Raw genomic sequence first — 19,291 nt, forward strand, 5'->3', positions numbered from 1 at the left:
AATAGCACTGTGGGCCTGGGAAAGGCGTCGGAGGGGGGTGCACACCACTAGAGCACAGACGGCCGGGCAACTCGGCGAAAGAAGGGCGCCAGCGAATACAACCCCAGTTGTGACAGACGCGGTGGAAAGAACAGAGAACGACTCAGTTAAGATGCCGCCCAAAATGACTCTTAAAATTGCAAGAAAGTAGCAGGAAAATCAGTGAGGGAGAGAGGACGCCACATACACGCACACACAAAAAAGGAAAAATTGCATGACACTTCTATCTTACACCTGTAGACCAAAGACAAACAGAAGAGAGAACACACCTATATACACATGCACACACACAGCAAGCAAAAGAGAAAAAGAAAGAAAAAAAAAGGAAAAATTGCACGACACTTCCATCTTACACCTGTAAACCTGTAAACAAACTGAAGCAAAAGAAGAGGGAACACACCTACCCACACTCACCTGACAAACAATAGACTTTTTTTTTCCTTTCGTTCCGCTTGTTTTTTTTTGTTTTATTTTGTTTTTTTGTTCTGTTTTTTTTGTTTTTATTGATTTCTTACTACCAAACCGAACATTTAAATTCCTACATACGTTATCACTTTTGGCATGCGATTAAAATGTCCTAGAAAAGAGGGGCTGGCCCACGATTTACGATTTTTTTTCTTTCTCTCTCATTAAGTCGGTCAGTGCAGTTGGCAATCCAGCCATCTGAGAAACAATTCACCTGAGAGAGTTAAGATGTATTTTACGATGTAAAAGACAGGTTGTGATGGGAGGCAGAAGGAGAAAGGCTCGAAGGTGCAGTAAACTGCAAGCTAAATGCACTCAACGGGATAGACACTTACAGAGGTAACATGCGACCGAGAAAAGAGGTAGTGGTGGGGTGGACGACAGGCGTAGAAAAAACCCCAGGGTAAACAAAAAAAAAATAAAAAGAAAAAAATGGTAGATAGGGCCAGAGTGATAATTGTAAAGGATACTTCTTTTGGCCAAGAGAGTTGTAAACGCTAATTGACCATGACAGCCCGATACGTGAGTGGAAGGAAGGGTACCAATGAAATTCCAATTTACAAAGCGACCATTGTTGGCTGCTCCCTGGTGGGTAAGTGGCCTCTATTGAAAAGACACGTGGCCTTTGTGGAATTGGATTTGGTTCATTTTTATGATCCCTCAAAGTTAATTCTGGTTTTAATGGCCTGTCAAATTCCATTAGGCACACGCCGGCTGAGATTGGGGGTTTGCCTATTCTGCTCGATTGCCAACAGAAGAAGAAGAAACAGCCCCTTTTTTGGGCATAGGCCACCTGGTGAAGATTTGAGTGACAGCGGTTCCGGCATCCTGATTGGCTAAAGGGCCGAATGAGAGAAAAAGAAGAAGATATAGCTCCCGCCCCCACAATATAAGCAGCAAGTTTTGAGCGCAAGACACACAGACAGAGAGAGAGAGAGATCGAGATCTGTTCCCGTGGGCTCGAACAAACGAAAAAGCGAAAAAGCCGACTGCCTCATCGATTGACCCTGTCACGTAGCTTTATTGAAAAAGAAAGAACTTTGCAGTTAACAAACGGCCAGTCCCTAACTTAATAACGAATTACGAAATGTCGATTGTAACCTTTTATGAATAACAAGGAATTTTGCATAAGAAAAAAAAACAAATATCGACTTATCTTTTTTTAATTTGTTTTGCATGATTGCAGAAACACTCGACGAGTCTCTTTCAGGTACTGCCCGCTGAGATTCTCATCAAGGAGACACGAAGACCAACAATCGGGAAGCGTTCCACCACTAGACGACACGCGGGTGACGTAAGTGTCACAGTAGCTGCTTCTCATTTTAATCAGAGTATGTTGAAATTTTAAAGAAAAGAAAAGAAATTAAACTAGAGCAGAAGCATACATGATACTATCGGGTGTCATTTACCGATGTTAATTTTAAATTACGAGGCGGTTACCGTCGATGATCAAAGATCATGCATCGGAAAGAGACAATTAAAGACAATTAAAAGGATTAATGACATTTAAAGAAATATAAAAGTGTGGAAATATATGTTTATATACATATATATAAACATACATATATATACATATACCTATATACATATATATACATACCTATATCTATATACAAATATAGTAAACATATATATATACATATATATATATATACATATATATATATATATATATATATATATACATATAATATAATTATATATACCTATATACGTATATAATGTGGAAATATAAAAATGTGTTGTATGTGGACTCGGAGAAGAAGAAGAGTCAGCGAAAACAGAATGCAAGATGAGTGTTTTCTATGAAAAGACTTGAAAAAGAGTCATATAAAAAAAAGTGGATAAGAGAGATGATTTATTTTCTTCTAAAATGCAAAAAAAAAAGAGGAAAAAAAAAAAGAAAAACAAAAAAATACTTTGTTATTGTTATTGTTGAAAATTGTTAAGAGATTGTTGATATGTTATATTGTTGATAAATGTTATATTGTAAGCTACGGTGAAGGAGAGAGGGGAGTGAAATGTATGATGTTATGCATACATTTTTTAAATACAAAGGGAGGAATTTACATGAATGACCCGGTCTAAGCCAGGTTGACATGCTAGTATATATATGTGTACCTATTTACTATGCCTCCCCACGGGACAGAGTTAGACACCAGGGTCGTTTTTTAACGTGGAGAAAAGGTACAAAAATAAAGATTGTCTCAGTCATGAAGGATTTCTCCTCCACCGAAAGAGAACAAGAAACAGAAGTGCAGCATCTGAAGAACAGATACTACACTTTGATCTTGTCCCGAAGGCCAAGGTTCATGAATTAAAATGTGGCACGCGTCTGCGGATGAAATATCAGAAATTGACAAGCTAAACGGGAATTGTTTCAATATTTCTCACAAATATAAACAAACCTTGTTATTGTTATGAAAAATGTAACAGAAAGGAATCTGGTTATGTGGATGTTTTGAAAAGATTGACAGGAAAAAGGTGACAGAAGGAAAAAGATTGCAGTTGGAGATTTGATTGTCAACCGAGTGCACGCCACGATAATTCTCTCTGTCGCTCACTATAAAAAATAAGAATAATAAGAACAAGATGTAAATCCGTGCCTTTTTTTTGTCAATCTCCTTTAATCGTGCCCATCACCATCATCATCGTTGTCCTGATCATTGAGTATTTAAGACTTTTGGAATGTTCCTTCATGTGTATTATGTGTACGTATGTATATGCATGTGTATGTATATGCGTATTTGTGTGCTATATGTGTGTATGTTTGCATGTGTGTGCACATGCATATATATGTTGGCATACATTTGTATGTATGGATGTGTTTATTTCCATGTGTGTGTGGAGTGGAGAGGGCTCCCGTAAGGCGTGGTGAATGCAACCCCTCTAGGAGAAGCAAATCTCTGATTTAAAAAAAAAAAACACAAAGCGGGAGACCAGTACCTGCATTAAGCTGGTCTGCAGTTTGACTTGTTGCTGGCTATCTTGCCCTTGCTTTTTGCTGGATGTCAACATTTTGAACCGAGAGAGAGATTTAGCTGTCGTACAAAGCTAAAACTCTGTAACATCATGTTTGTATAGATACTCCTTCAGGCATTTGTCTGTTAAAAAAAAAAAATTCCCGTGGTGATAAAAAAGCTGTGACGTGTGTATGCCTGAAATGCTGGATGCATGTAACAGTTAATCTGCCATCATTATATGTATCTAAGTATATATATGTATGTATATTTATATATGTCCATGTGTGTGTATATGTATTTATATCTATGTGTATATGTATGTATATGTGTCTTTGTGTATATATGTTTGTGTGTGTATGTATGTAAATTTATATATGTTTTTATGCATGTATATGCATATATGTGTTTATGTGTATGTATGCACATATATGTGTATGTATGCATGTGTGTATGTATGTGTATATGTGCATGTATATGTGTATGAATGCATATATATGTATGTGTATGTATATGTAGGTAAGTGTATGTATATATATGTGCATATGTGTACGTATATATATGTGTAAGTATATGTGTGCATATATCTGTATATGTGTGTGTATATGTCGATGTATATGTGTATGTATGTATGTGGGTATGTATATGTACGTTTGTGTATTATGCATTGTGTATGTATATGGGTATATATGAGCGTATGCTTATAGATATGTATGTATGCTTATATATATTTATATGTATGTATGCCAATGACCATCTTGTGTGTATGTATGTGTGCGTATTGTTTTTGTATGCATGTATATATGTGTGTGATATGTGTACATATGTGTATGTGTGTGCGTGTATATATATGTATGTATAACAATGGCCGTCTTCAGTGTCATGTCTGCTTGAGCATGTGAATTCAGGACAAAATGTCATTTTCGGGCTCATGAACTTTCAGTGTCTGAGGGGGTGGCACTCGTCTGAAAAGACATTGCAATCATCATATACATATATATATACATGTATACATATCTATACATACATGTATATATATACATACACATATATACACATATATATATACATACATATACACACACACATATATATACATATATATACATAATATACCTATATACATATATATATATGCATATATATACCTATATACATATATATATCCATATATACATATATATATATCCATATAAATATACATATATATATATCCATATAAATATATATATATATAAATATACATATATATATATCTATATAAATATATATGCATATACATATATAAATATACATATATATATCTGTATAAATAAATATATATACATATGTAAATATACATATATATATATCTATATAAATAAATATATATACATATACATATGTAAATATACATATATATCTATATAAATAAATATATATACATTTACATATGTAAATATACATATATATATCTATATAAATATATATATATACATAAATATATAAATATACATATATATATCTATATAAATATATATATATATACATAAATATATAAATATACATATATATATCTATAAATATATATACACATATATATCTATATAAATATATATATATATCTATATATAAATATATATACACATATATATATCTATATAAATATATATATATAAACATATATATATCTATATAAATATATATATATAAACATATATATATCTATATAAATATAAACATATATATATCTATATAAATATATATATATAAACATATATCTATATAAATATATATATATATCTAAATATATATACACACATATATATATAAATATATATAAACATATATATATCTATATAAATATATATAAACATATATATATCTATATAAATATATATAAACATACATATAAATATATATAAACATATAGATATCTATATAAATATATATAAACATATATATATAAACATATATATATATAAACATATATATATATATAAACATATATATAAATATATATAAACATATATATATATCTATATAAATATATATATAAACATATATATATAAATATATATAATATAAACATATATATATAAATATATATATATATATTTATATATATTCATATATATATAAATAAACAAATATATATATATAAACATAAATATATATATATATAAACATATACATATATATACATATATATACATATATATATATATAAATATATATATATATAAACATATATATATACATATATACATATATATAAATATATATATATAAACATACACATATATATACATATACATATATATACATATATATATACATATATATATACATATATATATACATACAATGATGATCATATTTATTGGCACGGTAAAATAAAAGTTAAATTTTGTCTAATAAATTCTAAAAAAGGGATTAAATTAAAGAAAATAACAAAGTATATTATGTATTTTTAACTGGCCTTTCCGATGCAGCAATCGGATTTTAGAAAAAATAAATAACAAAGGAACAACAAACATAATTGCAAAAAACCCTTGTTCAAAATTATTGGCACGATTTATTTAATAATCAATTGTATAGCCTTTGGCCTTGATTACCTTCCTCAGTCGCTTTTCATAGTTTACAACCAAGTTGTTGCACTCTTCAGTAGTAATTTTAGCCACTCTTCCTGACAATAATCCTCCAATTGAATAAGATTCTTAGGCTTCCTTTGCATTACCCTCAATTTTAATGTTCTCCATAAATTTTCAATTGGATTAAGGTCTGGGCTTTGTGATGGCCACTCCAAAACATTAATATGATTGTCCTCAAGCCATTTCTTAGTCAGTTTAGCCGAATGCTTTGGGTCATTATCTTGCATGAACCACCAACGACGACCAAGTGAGAGCTCTTTAGCAGAGTCTTTCAGGTTTCCATCCAATATTTTAACATAATCTTCCTTTTTTATGCTACCTGTGACCTTAACAAGTCGCCCTGGTCCAGAGGCAGCAAAGGATCCCCAAAACATCAAACTGCCTCCACCGTGCTTCACTGTGGGTATGGTGTTCTTAGGCAGGAAAGCTTCGCCAGATTTTCTGTAAATATAAGACACTTTATTATGGCCAAATAACTCTATTTTCGTTTCGTCAGTCCATAGAACACGTTTCCAGAATGCAACATCTTTATCAATATGACGTTTTGCAAAGGCTAGCCTTGGTTTCAGATGCATAGGCTTCAATAAGGGAGTCTTTCTCGGACGACATGCTTTTAAACCAGCTCTCTTCAAAACTCTACCAACTGTATGTCGAGATACATTCACTCCAGAGGTGCTCTGTTCATCAACAATCTCCCCAACAGAGATCCTTGGGTTTTGTTTAACTTGTCGAACAATTTTCCGTTCATCTCTTGGGGAAAGAATCCTTTTTCTCCCTCTACCCTCTAAACTCATAACGTGGCCTTGCGATTTGAACTTGTTTATTAAGGCTCTAACAGTGGATTTGGGAAGGTTTAGCTTCTTTGCAATCTTATCATAGCCCTCCCCATTGGTATGGCATGCTACAACAAGCTTCCTGACGTCTTTGCTGTGTTCCTTAGTTTTAACCATGGCGATTGAAAATTATAATTTAGTCACTTATAATAGTTTAAATAAATCGCTATCTAAAAATTATCTGAAAAAAATTATTCACTGAATTAGCGTTAAACAAGCATAATATGGCTATAAAAAAGTTCAGAAAGCACGTAAACCGGAAATTGATTGATATTATACTGATACTAAAAGAAAAACAAAGCCGTGCCAATAATTTTGAACGAGGGTTTTTTGCAATTATGTTTGTTGTTCCTTTGTTATTTATTTTTTCTAAAATCCGATTGCTGCATCGGAAAGGCCAGTTAAAAATACATAATATACTTTGTTATTTTCTTTAATTTAATCCCTTTTTTAGAATTTATTAGACAAAATTTAACTTTTATTTTACCGTGCCAATAAATATGATCATCACTGTATATATATATACTTATATATATACATATATATATACTTATATATATACATATATATACTTATATATGTAAATATACATATATATATCTATATATATATCTATAAATATATATACACATATATATCTATATAAATATATATATATATCTATGTATATAAATATATATACACATATATATATCTATATAAATATATATATATAAACATATATATATATAAACATATATATATCTATATAAATATAAACATATATATATCTATATAAATATATATATAAACATATATATATACAAATATATATATATATCTAAATATATATACACATATATATGTATAAATATATATAAACATATATATATCTATATAAATATATATAAACATATATATAAACATATATATATCTATATAAATATATATAAACATATATATATAAACATATATATATATATATAAATATATATATAATATAAACATATATATATAAATATATATATATTTATATATATACATATATATATAAATAAACATATACATATATATATACATATATATAAATATATATATATAAACATATACATATATATACATATGTATAAATATATATATAAACATATACATATATATACATATATATATAAATATATATATATAAACATATACATATATATACATATATACATAAATATATATATATAAACATATACATATACATATATATATACATATATATAGACATATATATACATATATATATACATATATATGCATATATATATACTTTTATATATACATATATATATACTTATATATACATATATATATACTTATATATATACATATATATATACTTATATATATACATATATATATACTTATATATATACATATATATATATAAACATATATATATATAGACATATATATAAAGATATATATATATACATATATATATGCATATATATATATACACACACACACACATATATATATATAAACATATATACATATATATACATATAATAATATATATAATAATATATATATATATATAATTTAAAGGAGATTAGAATAATAGTCTAAAGAGCTAAGTGTATTTTAATGTAATAGTGAAATTACTAGTTTAATTAAAATACAGGAAATGCTCGTTGTAATTTAGATATATAATAAGCTCGATAGTTAAATGTCCTAGAGCTAATTCAATATTAAGTAATGTGATTTATAATTTAAAAGTTTAAAAAAATTTTTAAATTTAAAAATCAAAATTTAATTAAATTAAAAATCAGTTTCATAAGAAGGAACAACAACAAAGTCAATTATCTGTACGATCGTTTCGGAAATCCGTGCTTTTTATTTGTGGTATACATGAAGTCACGTAGAACAATTATACATAGTTTTTTTGGTAAGCACGGTCTCCTCATCAGCAAATTTAGGAGGATTTCTATTGAATTGAAAAGACACCAAAAATAAACCTAGCATTAAAAGTAAGGCAGATGAATCTGAAAAATTGAAGTAAAAGGTTTGGATTTAAAATTTATAAGAAAATTAATAAGAAAATTGGTATAGGTTAGAGATAGAAATGAGTAGAAAAAATATATATTTTGAATTTACATAATAAATTTGATTTAAAAATATATAGATATATAATTACCTTTTGGTTTTTCTTTTTTTGAAATCAGGAACTGTATTTAAAGTAGTCATTTAGATGTTTGCTATAGCTTTTTATTTTATTGAATGATGAATTTTAAAAGGGCGACGCTCGTGCAGTAAATTGTTTCCGTTAGCGTATTTTGATTTAGAGACGCTACAGTTAATATCTATAGAGAGAGAGTATTTTTTTTTTTTTTTTTTTTGCAAGTTTTTAAGGGGAGATAATTGTCATGGCTTTATTTATTATTTGATTTACGAGTCTAAGGGCGGTAATTGGTTTAACTTAATTTATTAGAAAAAAAAAAAAAAAAAATCTATTTTTACTAATGAGTAATTTTTAATGATTTAAGGTGGTTTATATTTATTAAATTTAAACCAACGTTTATGATTACACGATAGAAGCTCGTGTCTTGAATTTACTAGTTTGGTTGTGCTTTTTATATCTTCATATTTTAAAATTTTTAGGGTTTCTTTTGTACATAATGTACAAAATTTATCTCCTGGTTTATATGATTTGCAAGTCTCAATTATTTGCCATTTTAAGTTGAAAGAAATATTGTTATTTTTTAGTTGCCAAATATAGTTGGATAGAGTAGTTTGGTTTGATAGAGAGTTATTTTTAAAAGAATGTTTGTGCGTTGAAATTCTATGTTTTATTGGGCCAGATGTGGAACCAATATATATTACCTCTTGATTATTATGATTATTTTCCGTTAGGTCTATTGTTGGATTGTAATGTGGTGGGTTGGTTAATAATTGATCGGTAGATTGATTTAAGTTGGTGTTATTATTTAATCTGGTAGTTGAGTTATGGCTGTTGATAGGTTCTTGTATATTTGGAGTTTTTGATACTGTGCAGCTATAGATAACATTTTTAATTTTACATGAGCCTTGTAGGGGACATTTATTTTTTCTTCTACAGTTACAGTCCGATGTATTTTGTATAGTTGCATTTTGTAGTTTATTAATTTTATTATTATTAGAGCTAATTATTTTCTGATGAAGGTTAGGCATAGTAGAGTAAGAGACTTTAATTGTGTTCTTATTGAAAATCTTATTATATCTATTATAAATATATAAATATATATATATATATATATACATATATATATAAATATATATATTTATTTACCAGTTGTGAAAAATCCGGACTAGAGTACTCAATGTGTAGTCAGAGCAGTATATAGGAAATTTATTACTGTGAGTCCAGAATGAGTTTACAAATTGTTTCAGCTTAAGGAAAATCCTCAAAGAGGAAAAATCCAACTAGCATCATCAGAATTCATAGATGGACATCTATGAATTCTGACGATGCTAGTTGGATTTTTCCTCTTTGAGGATTTTCCTCAAGCTGAAACAATTTGTAAACTCATTCTGGACTCACAGTAATAAATTTCCTATAAATATATATATATATATATATACATATAACTACTTAATTTACTAGGCACCGCCAAAACTGGGAGGGGGGGCAGGTAAGTACTTTTTGACGGACCGTTTTTTTAAAAATCTACCAAAAATCAGGTAATTATCCAATCAATACGAAATTTTCAGCGATTATTAAGAGAAGAATGAACTTTATAACAGTGTACTTATTTTTCATAAACAATATTTATATATATATTTTTTTTTTTTGCTTACAAATCCCCCCTTGTTTTGAGGGGGTTCCAAATATGCTTAAAATAATCATCTGAAACTGAACAAAACATTATGTTGTTGTAAAGGACGGGATTATAGATAAAAAAAAAAAAAAACTTGTTTGCATACCTTATTTTGATGTCTGAATATCAGAACTTCGATTGTGTTTAATTATCCCGCTTTTGAGTTTTGAAGTGTGAAATTTGGTGAATATGTTAAGTAAAATAATTAATTTAAGTTAAGCAAAACAAACAATTTTTTTTTTTTAATATTCATACGAAAAAAGCCATTTTAAAATCTTTGATAAATAAATTAACAATTTCTTTTTAGCGAGCCGAATAATGCATGACCATTATTAAACAGGGCATGCTTTGAAGAATCGATACAAAAAAAAAACAATTTGATAAATATTGTGCCCTTTATGTTAAAAATATCATTATTTTTTCGATCAAGTTTGGAAACGTTTGCTGCCTTTCGACTACGGTGGACCAAACACGCTGAAATAATTTTTTTTATTCTGCTTTAAATTGCCCCCCTCCCCATTTTGGGGAGCCTGGATCCCACACACATACACATTAAAAACCAAATTCATACAAATGGTCACCCATCTGGTACTGGCCAGCATCAGCATTAATAATACATTGAAATTTTCGTCACTGAAAAATAAGTTTTTTTTTTGGCTTTTTGGTCTTCCGTAGTTTGCTTCTTATCAAGCACAAATGTAAACAGTAATCAAATCGACTCGAAGTAACTGGCTGCCTATATGAATAAGTGGAATTATTTGAAATCCAGGTACTTATATTATAATATTTTTGCATATTCTCATAGAAAATCACCCTAAATCTTAGTTAGACAAGAAATAAACAAATTAATTCTTTCAAAAACCATTTTTTTTAACTATTTATATACGTTTTTTGTGCAAAACAAAAAACGCCAATTGTTAACTTTTGGGGAAAATTTAACATTTAAAATTTAATTAAAAATAGTAGAAAAAGGTTTACAATGTTCTGCTTTCTATATGATAATATTCAGGGTTTTATCTTTCTGGAAAAAAAAAGTTAGTCAGAAATAATGTATCTTAATAAATGTAATTTCGTTTTAAAAAACAACAAAAGCTTGATTTTTCGGCCATTTTTGGCGGTGCCTATAATTTACTCAAATAAAATTAATATACAAAAATATAGATTTACGCGTAAACTTTAAGTATTTACTTCAAAGTGCTCAATACGTAGGTAGAGCTAGTTAGTAAGTTATAAAATGTATATGGCGATTAAGTTACACTGAATATTTCGCGTTTCATCCACTCTAGGATTCTTCAGGCTTATGCGCATAAGCCTGAAGAATACCAGAGGGGATGAAACGCGGAATATTCAGTGTTGCTTAATCGCCATATACATTTTATAACTTACTATATACATATATATAAATATATCTATATAAATATATATATACATATATATAAATATATATACATATAAATATACATATATATATAAATATACATATATATAAATATATATATGCATATATACATAGACATATATATATATACATATATACATTTATATATGCACATATATACATACATACATATATATACGTATATATATACATATACACATATTTACATATATATATACACACATATTTACATATATATATACACACAGATACATATATAAATACATATATATATATATATACATATATAAATACATATATGTACATATATACCTATATATATATATAAATATATACATAAATATATATATACACATATACACACACATATATACACATACATATGTATAAATATATGGGTATATATATATATATAAATGTGTATATATATATATATATATATATATATATATATATATATATATACATTTTTATACATATATATGTGTATATATATATATATACATATATATACCGATATATATACATACATATGCTTATATATATACATGTCTACATATATATATATATATATATACATATATATATACATATTTATACTGATAATTATACATATATATACACACATATACTGATAATTATACATATATATACACACATATACATATAAATACATATACATTTACATATATATACATATACATACATATATACACATTTATACATATTTACATATATATACATATACATAAATATATACACATAAATATATGTACATTTACACATACATATGTATACATATATATATATATATAGATATACATGAATATACATATGTACATAACTATACATATATACACATCTATATACATATACATGTATATATACATATATATATATATATGTATATATACATATGTATATGTATATGCATACACATGTATATATACATATATATACATGCATATATGTATATATATATATATATATATATATATATATATATATATATATATATATACATATATATAACGATCTTGTTTTTAATCAACTTATTTATTTTATTGAATTGTACATTTTTTACATGTAACTTTCCCCATTTTTTTTCCTTTTTCTCACCCCGTTTTCCATCTTATTTTAGTCGATTGAATTCACACTATGGTTCACTTCCTCATAATTATTCTAAAATACTGGCAACCGAATAAAATATATATATGTATGTATATATATATATATATATATATATATATATATATATATATATATATATATACATTTATACGTACATATATAATACATACACATACATAAGTATATATACATACATATTTATACATATATACACATATATTTAAACATATATGTTTATACATATACATATATATATATATATATATATATATATATATATATATATATATATATATACATATATATAATCAAACAAATGGTTGAGTAATTATGAAATCAGTGTTTAGGTTTCGAATGAAGCAAATGTCTTTTTTTCCATAATATTTTCCCTTTTGGCAATGGTTTCGAACATAATAAAATAAAATAATGAAATCTCGTTTAAACTCATGGAATTATTCTAATTAAATTGATTAACTCTGTTGCAGTAGTACATTCAGTATTGATTAATGTTTCTTGAAACAAGTTTATGTGAACCTGACGGTTGTACAGTCATATCTGAAATGTTCCATTGTATGTTTTTTTTGTTTGAAATACTTTAAATTTGATGCTTAAAAATCAACTCGCTGGCAATTTCATTCATTTTTCAGTTTAAATTTATGGAAATCACAAAATTGAGTGTAAACCACCTCATTTTCAATAGTGATTTGCAAATTATTCTGAGAAATTGTGATTGAAATTTTTCTGTGGGTAAAATTCTGCAATATTTGAAAAACAAAGAATCAAATTTGTGAAATATTTTCAATTTATGAAGAATTAAAAATATATTATTAGAATAACTATTTCATATTAAATAAAATTAGCGCAATAGGATAAATAAGAACAAAATAAAAAAAATGAGTTTAGAAGTTTTTCAAATTAAAATCATGATTTTTTTTTAGGCACTTACACACTTAAAAAGAAAGCACAATCACTCTATTTTCGTTTTTAGCACTAACCATCAATCGTTTTTTATGACTTAACAATAATGCATTTTATTCTAAAATTTCTTTGAATAAAAATAACTAAATATGTAAACGTATAAAAAATTTTTTTATATAAAACACAAACACAAATAGTTTGGACAGTTCTTTATTATAAATCTAATGAAGAGATCATCTGATCTTTAAGGTATGTGAGATATACAAACCTATGTGACCTCCACCATTTTGGGAAAGGTTCCAAAACTAATCATGTCTCTTTTGTTGCACAATGGTCAGATCTGCCTGACCTACTGTTATATATTGTCAACATTATTAGCTTTAACAACACATATCTGTTTTTTTCTTTTAAATCAGTTTTTAACACTTTTCTCATATGTTTAGTTCAAGTGATTAAAAATAAAAGCAGTTGACTGCTGATCCACAATTGTCAATTTGCCTTTAAAAATCTTTATCAATGCAAGCATCAATATTTCTAAAACAGTTTTTGTTTGAATGTTGCTGAAAATATTATAAATCCATTGATTTCTTTTCTTACAAAATATTCCTATCCAAGCATGCAAATAAGCACAATTTGGAATCAAGTTTTATAATAATGATTACAAAAAAGCCAAACATAAAAAATGGAAATTTCATAAAAACACACACACACAAATTTAAACATACACAAAAATTACAAAATAAAAGAAAACAAAAAAAAAAACAAACAGAAAATATTTGAACAATGAAAATCTGAATGGAACATGGCCACTTGTGTTGGTTCATTATATTTTTACAAAATGTTCATTACCGTCTGAAAGTAAAACTAAATCTGAAAACGAGAACATCTGGTCTCATTTCAAAATAAATGTGCCACAAGTGTTCAAACACCAATGTCCTGGGTTGTGTTTTTGAATGGAACAATTTTATGGTCAGCACAGCAGTGTTTGGAATTAAAAGAAAAAATATCACAATTGATATTAAAAAAAATTAAAAGGAAATCTTTTTTTTTTTGTGGTGTTTTTGTTTTTAATTCAATTTTCATCTTTATTTTATCTGTGTTTTACACAAAATAGTTTTAAATAGAAACAAAAGAAAAAAATGCTTGTTTGAATGAAAATATATTTTGAATTTTCTTGAAGTTTTATTTTTTTCCAATTATTTGAAACATTTGCTGTAAATATTTTACCTGCAAGCTCCGTTTGCAGGTCAAGTGTCAGTAATGAAAAAGCCTCTTAGATATTTTCAATACTTGAAAAACTGATGTGCATCTTTCATTGTTTTGCATTATTGGTATTTTTTTAAATTCTTGTCAAATCCAGTTTTGCTTCGTTTTGAATTTATTTTATAGTGAAAATTGATTGTTAAATCTTGATTGTTAACTCTCGATTGTTACTACATGTAACTCTATTTTCAGTTTCACACCTACAAGTGACCTAGTTTTATTGTATAAAAAATGCATAGAAAGAATAGGATTAATCTCTAAAATTAAAAGAGGACAGAGAAAGAATAATAATTTTAATCACGTACTTGCACCTTTTTTGTTCTATCCTAAAACTATAAATTCCTTTTAATACTTGCAATTAACAATTTTATGTTCTTACATTTCATTTACAAAAACAAGCACATATAAAATGCTTTATGCATAAAATAAGCAATTGTTTATTAATAAATTATTTTTGCATTGTTTAGAGAAGGCAATTTTATTACATTTTAATACTTTCATAAATAAATGTTTTCTCTTGATTTGAACATTAAGCTTTAAACTCTTTCAGCTTACCAAAACATAATGCATTAACATACCATTGGAATGGTATTAGAATCTCTCTTTCTTTTCTAGTATTCAATCAATTTAATTGGTATTATAGTAATTTAAGAGAATCAACAATACAAAAGTCACACTCGATTTTCTGGAGGTTATTCCATAGAAAAAAAATCAGAATTGTTGTATTTAAAGGCTGAGGAGGTTAGAAAAAGTTCTTACATTATTTATATATATATATATATATATATATATATATATATGTTCTCTTAGATTTATAGTGCTGTAAAGTTAGATGTATGCATGCATTTATGCATATTTACACAAATATTGTCAGCTAAATGATACAATAAATGAAGTTTATCTTGTTGACCTATAGTTCAATTTGTTATGTTCGAGTTTTTTCTTAAATATTTTTTTATTTGAACACAGTGAAATTTTGTTTCATATTGATATAATTTTTTCTTTCAAATAGTCTCTATTTGCACATTGCATCAAGTTCAATGCAAAAACAAATACAAACATATGCAAAACTCAACAACAATTATGATAAGTCACTGAGTAGTTGAAGTGAAACACAGATCATTTAAAATATCTCCAAATGGCTCCCCACTAAGTGACAAGTGACTGGAGTACAAAGAGCCTGTTGCCTCCTTTCAATTCCTTTTGCAGCAGGTGAAGGGGAGATATATATATATATATATATATATATATATATATATATATATATATATATATATATATATATATATAATCAAAGAAAGACAGTCGTAGTTGAAAGATAGTAGTAGTTGTCACTCAACCAATGGCTGTTATGGAAAAGGAGGAGAGAAACATCACCATTATAACAACAACAAGAATAGCTGTTTATACATTAGTTGCAAACTTGGTGTTTGATAAATCTGCAGGTGGGAGTCTTGGCATAGTGAATGTATCAGTGATTTCAGATTTGAAGCTCCTTGGCACATACGTTCGATTGTAATTTGATTCATACCTGAAAGAGAAAATTTGATTGAAAAATGTTTCACATTAAAACTTTAGCATAAAAAAAATAAATAAATAAAGATATTTTCTCCCAGAAATAAACAATTTGAGAAAAAAAGTGACATATTTAGAAATAGAAAAAAATGGTCTTTTTTCTTTTCCTGCTTCTTAAAAAAATATATCAGTTTCAGTTTTTTATCAATTATTTTAGAATTAAGAAACGCGTCTCTCTCTCTTCAAGTAAAGCTCTAAAATATTAGCTAAAGGGGAAATTTTCTATCATTGTCTTTTTTTTGTTTTTAAGTAATAGCTAATTTTACACTTGAGAAAACACCGTTCCTCAAGAAAAACTAAATAATAAAATTATATTTTCTTTCTGAAAAATCGAAAAAGTAAATTATATAAAAAAATCCAAAAAGTAAATTATATAAAAAAAATCCAAAAAAATAAATTATATAAAAAATCAAAAAAGTAAATTATATAAAAAAAATCCAAAAAAGTAAATTATATAAAAAAATCAAAAAAGTAAATTATATAAAAAAATCAAAAAATAAATTATATAAAAAGTAGTCTTTGTTTTGGTATAGGTTTAAATTAATTTTCAAATAGTCAAACGATTCGGGATATTCCAAAATAATATATATTTAAACATATTTATAAAATTTGACCCAAAACAAACTTACTTTTGCAAAAATTACCCTATATGTATTTTCGTATCCCCTACTTCCTGTTACTATCTTCTCTCCTATCTTCACTAGTTTTTGCTTCTTTTATTATTAGCTCTTCCATAATAATCCCTATCATATATGCATATATATATATATATATATATATATATATATATATATATATATATATATATATATATATATATATATACGTCTGATGTGTTAGGTATAAGTTAGTATTAAGTTCATGCTTGCCTGCCTTCTCGTTTTCAGCTTACACCACTGGTTAACCTCGTGGTGAAAAGGGAGCAGCTATGCATGTGTTCCCTGCCAGTACATAGCCTCTCCATCATAAAGACCTCCATGTTGGTCACACACGATAACTGGATGCCTTGCGGCCCCAAGCTAAACCTGTAGGAGATCTTGGAGTAGTAAGGGACCTCAGAGGTAGTGCGTCATGACCCACCGATGTGTGGACACACCCTGGCATACTACCAACCCCCACCCCACTCTCTTGTGGGTACCCTTGGTTGGGCGAAGACTAGGAGAACCAAACCCAAAATGAAACATCACTGCCTTGTGGGTTTTATCACAGCAAAAGGCTAAGAGATGAGAACCCTGACTTCAAATCCTACTGCTGCCTTGCAATTTTCGTTAAAAGGCTATGGAACCTCATCCAGAAAGAAAAGGCATAGTAGCGGACACGATAGGGCGACTGTCTACCTCATTAAGATTACTTTCAGCCAGAAGCTGTGGCTCCTCTGCTGCCAAGTGTCACGGGTTCGCACCACTGGAAATGAGCATTGAAGGTTCAGAGGGTGTTTACCTGATGCGCAACAGATACTATATCTAAACTGTACAAGCAAGTTAGGAGCCAAGGTGGAAAATCCTGTAGCAAAGCATAAAGCACTGAGGTCCCGACTAGTCATTCTCAAGGCTGACGGACCGCATGATGATGATGATGATATACAGATATATATGTATGTATAAATATAAACATATACATAAAAACATATATAATGTATAAAAAATATATAAATACATATAATATGCATATGTATAATATGTACATAAAATAAATATATATAAATATATACATATATAAAAATATACATATATATAAATATATACATACATATATATACATACATACATATATATATTTTTTTTTTTTTTTTTTTTACAAAGGCATCACCACATTATCAAGGCCCAGAGGCCACTCAAGGATAAGGGTTAAAGAGTGTACAGTAGAAATTGGTTAATATAGTAATCATCAGTAATGAAAATTTGGTAAATTTGATAACTTATATGGAACGGCTCATCAAGAACTTATTTACTTTAGACTTGAACACAACCATATTGTAGTCAGCCGGAAAGCAGGAAAAATATTTTACACATACATATATATACATACATATATATATATACATACACATATATACATATATATATATACACATATATATATACACACACATATATATACATACAGATACATACATATATATATACATATACATACATATATATATACACATACATATTTATACACACACATATATATATATACACATATATGTATGCATATATATACATATATATATGCATATATATATACATATATATACATATATATACAT

The 19,291-nt window shown here is 27.0% G+C and overlaps 1 protein-coding gene across 12 annotated transcripts in view; it reads right to left on the reverse strand.

Annotated features, from left to right (window-relative positions):
* Window positions 1–14,395: 14,395 nt before the first annotated feature.
* Window positions 14,396–19,291, reverse strand: part of LOC145248787 (kin of IRRE-like protein 1) — a 2,909,730-nt gene continuing 2,904,834 nt past the window's right edge. For all 12 annotated transcript variants that reach the window (XR_013863395.1, XM_080110422.1, XM_080110421.1 and 9 more), the window contains one exon: window positions 14,396–16,993. Coding sequence is in view for 11 of the 12 variants with exons in the window: in XM_080110422.1 (XP_079966548.1) it covers window positions 16,867–16,993 (127 nt within the window). In the remaining variant the exon portion in view is untranslated. The remainder of the gene's footprint in view (window positions 16,994–19,291) is intronic.

Source organism: Euprymna scolopes, chromosome 27 (genome assembly GCF_053919585.1).
Source record: "Euprymna scolopes isolate OS-2025 chromosome 27, ASM5391958v1, whole genome shotgun sequence".
In the NCBI taxonomy this organism is placed as follows: domain Eukaryota; kingdom Metazoa; phylum Mollusca; class Cephalopoda; order Sepiida; family Sepiolidae; genus Euprymna; species Euprymna scolopes.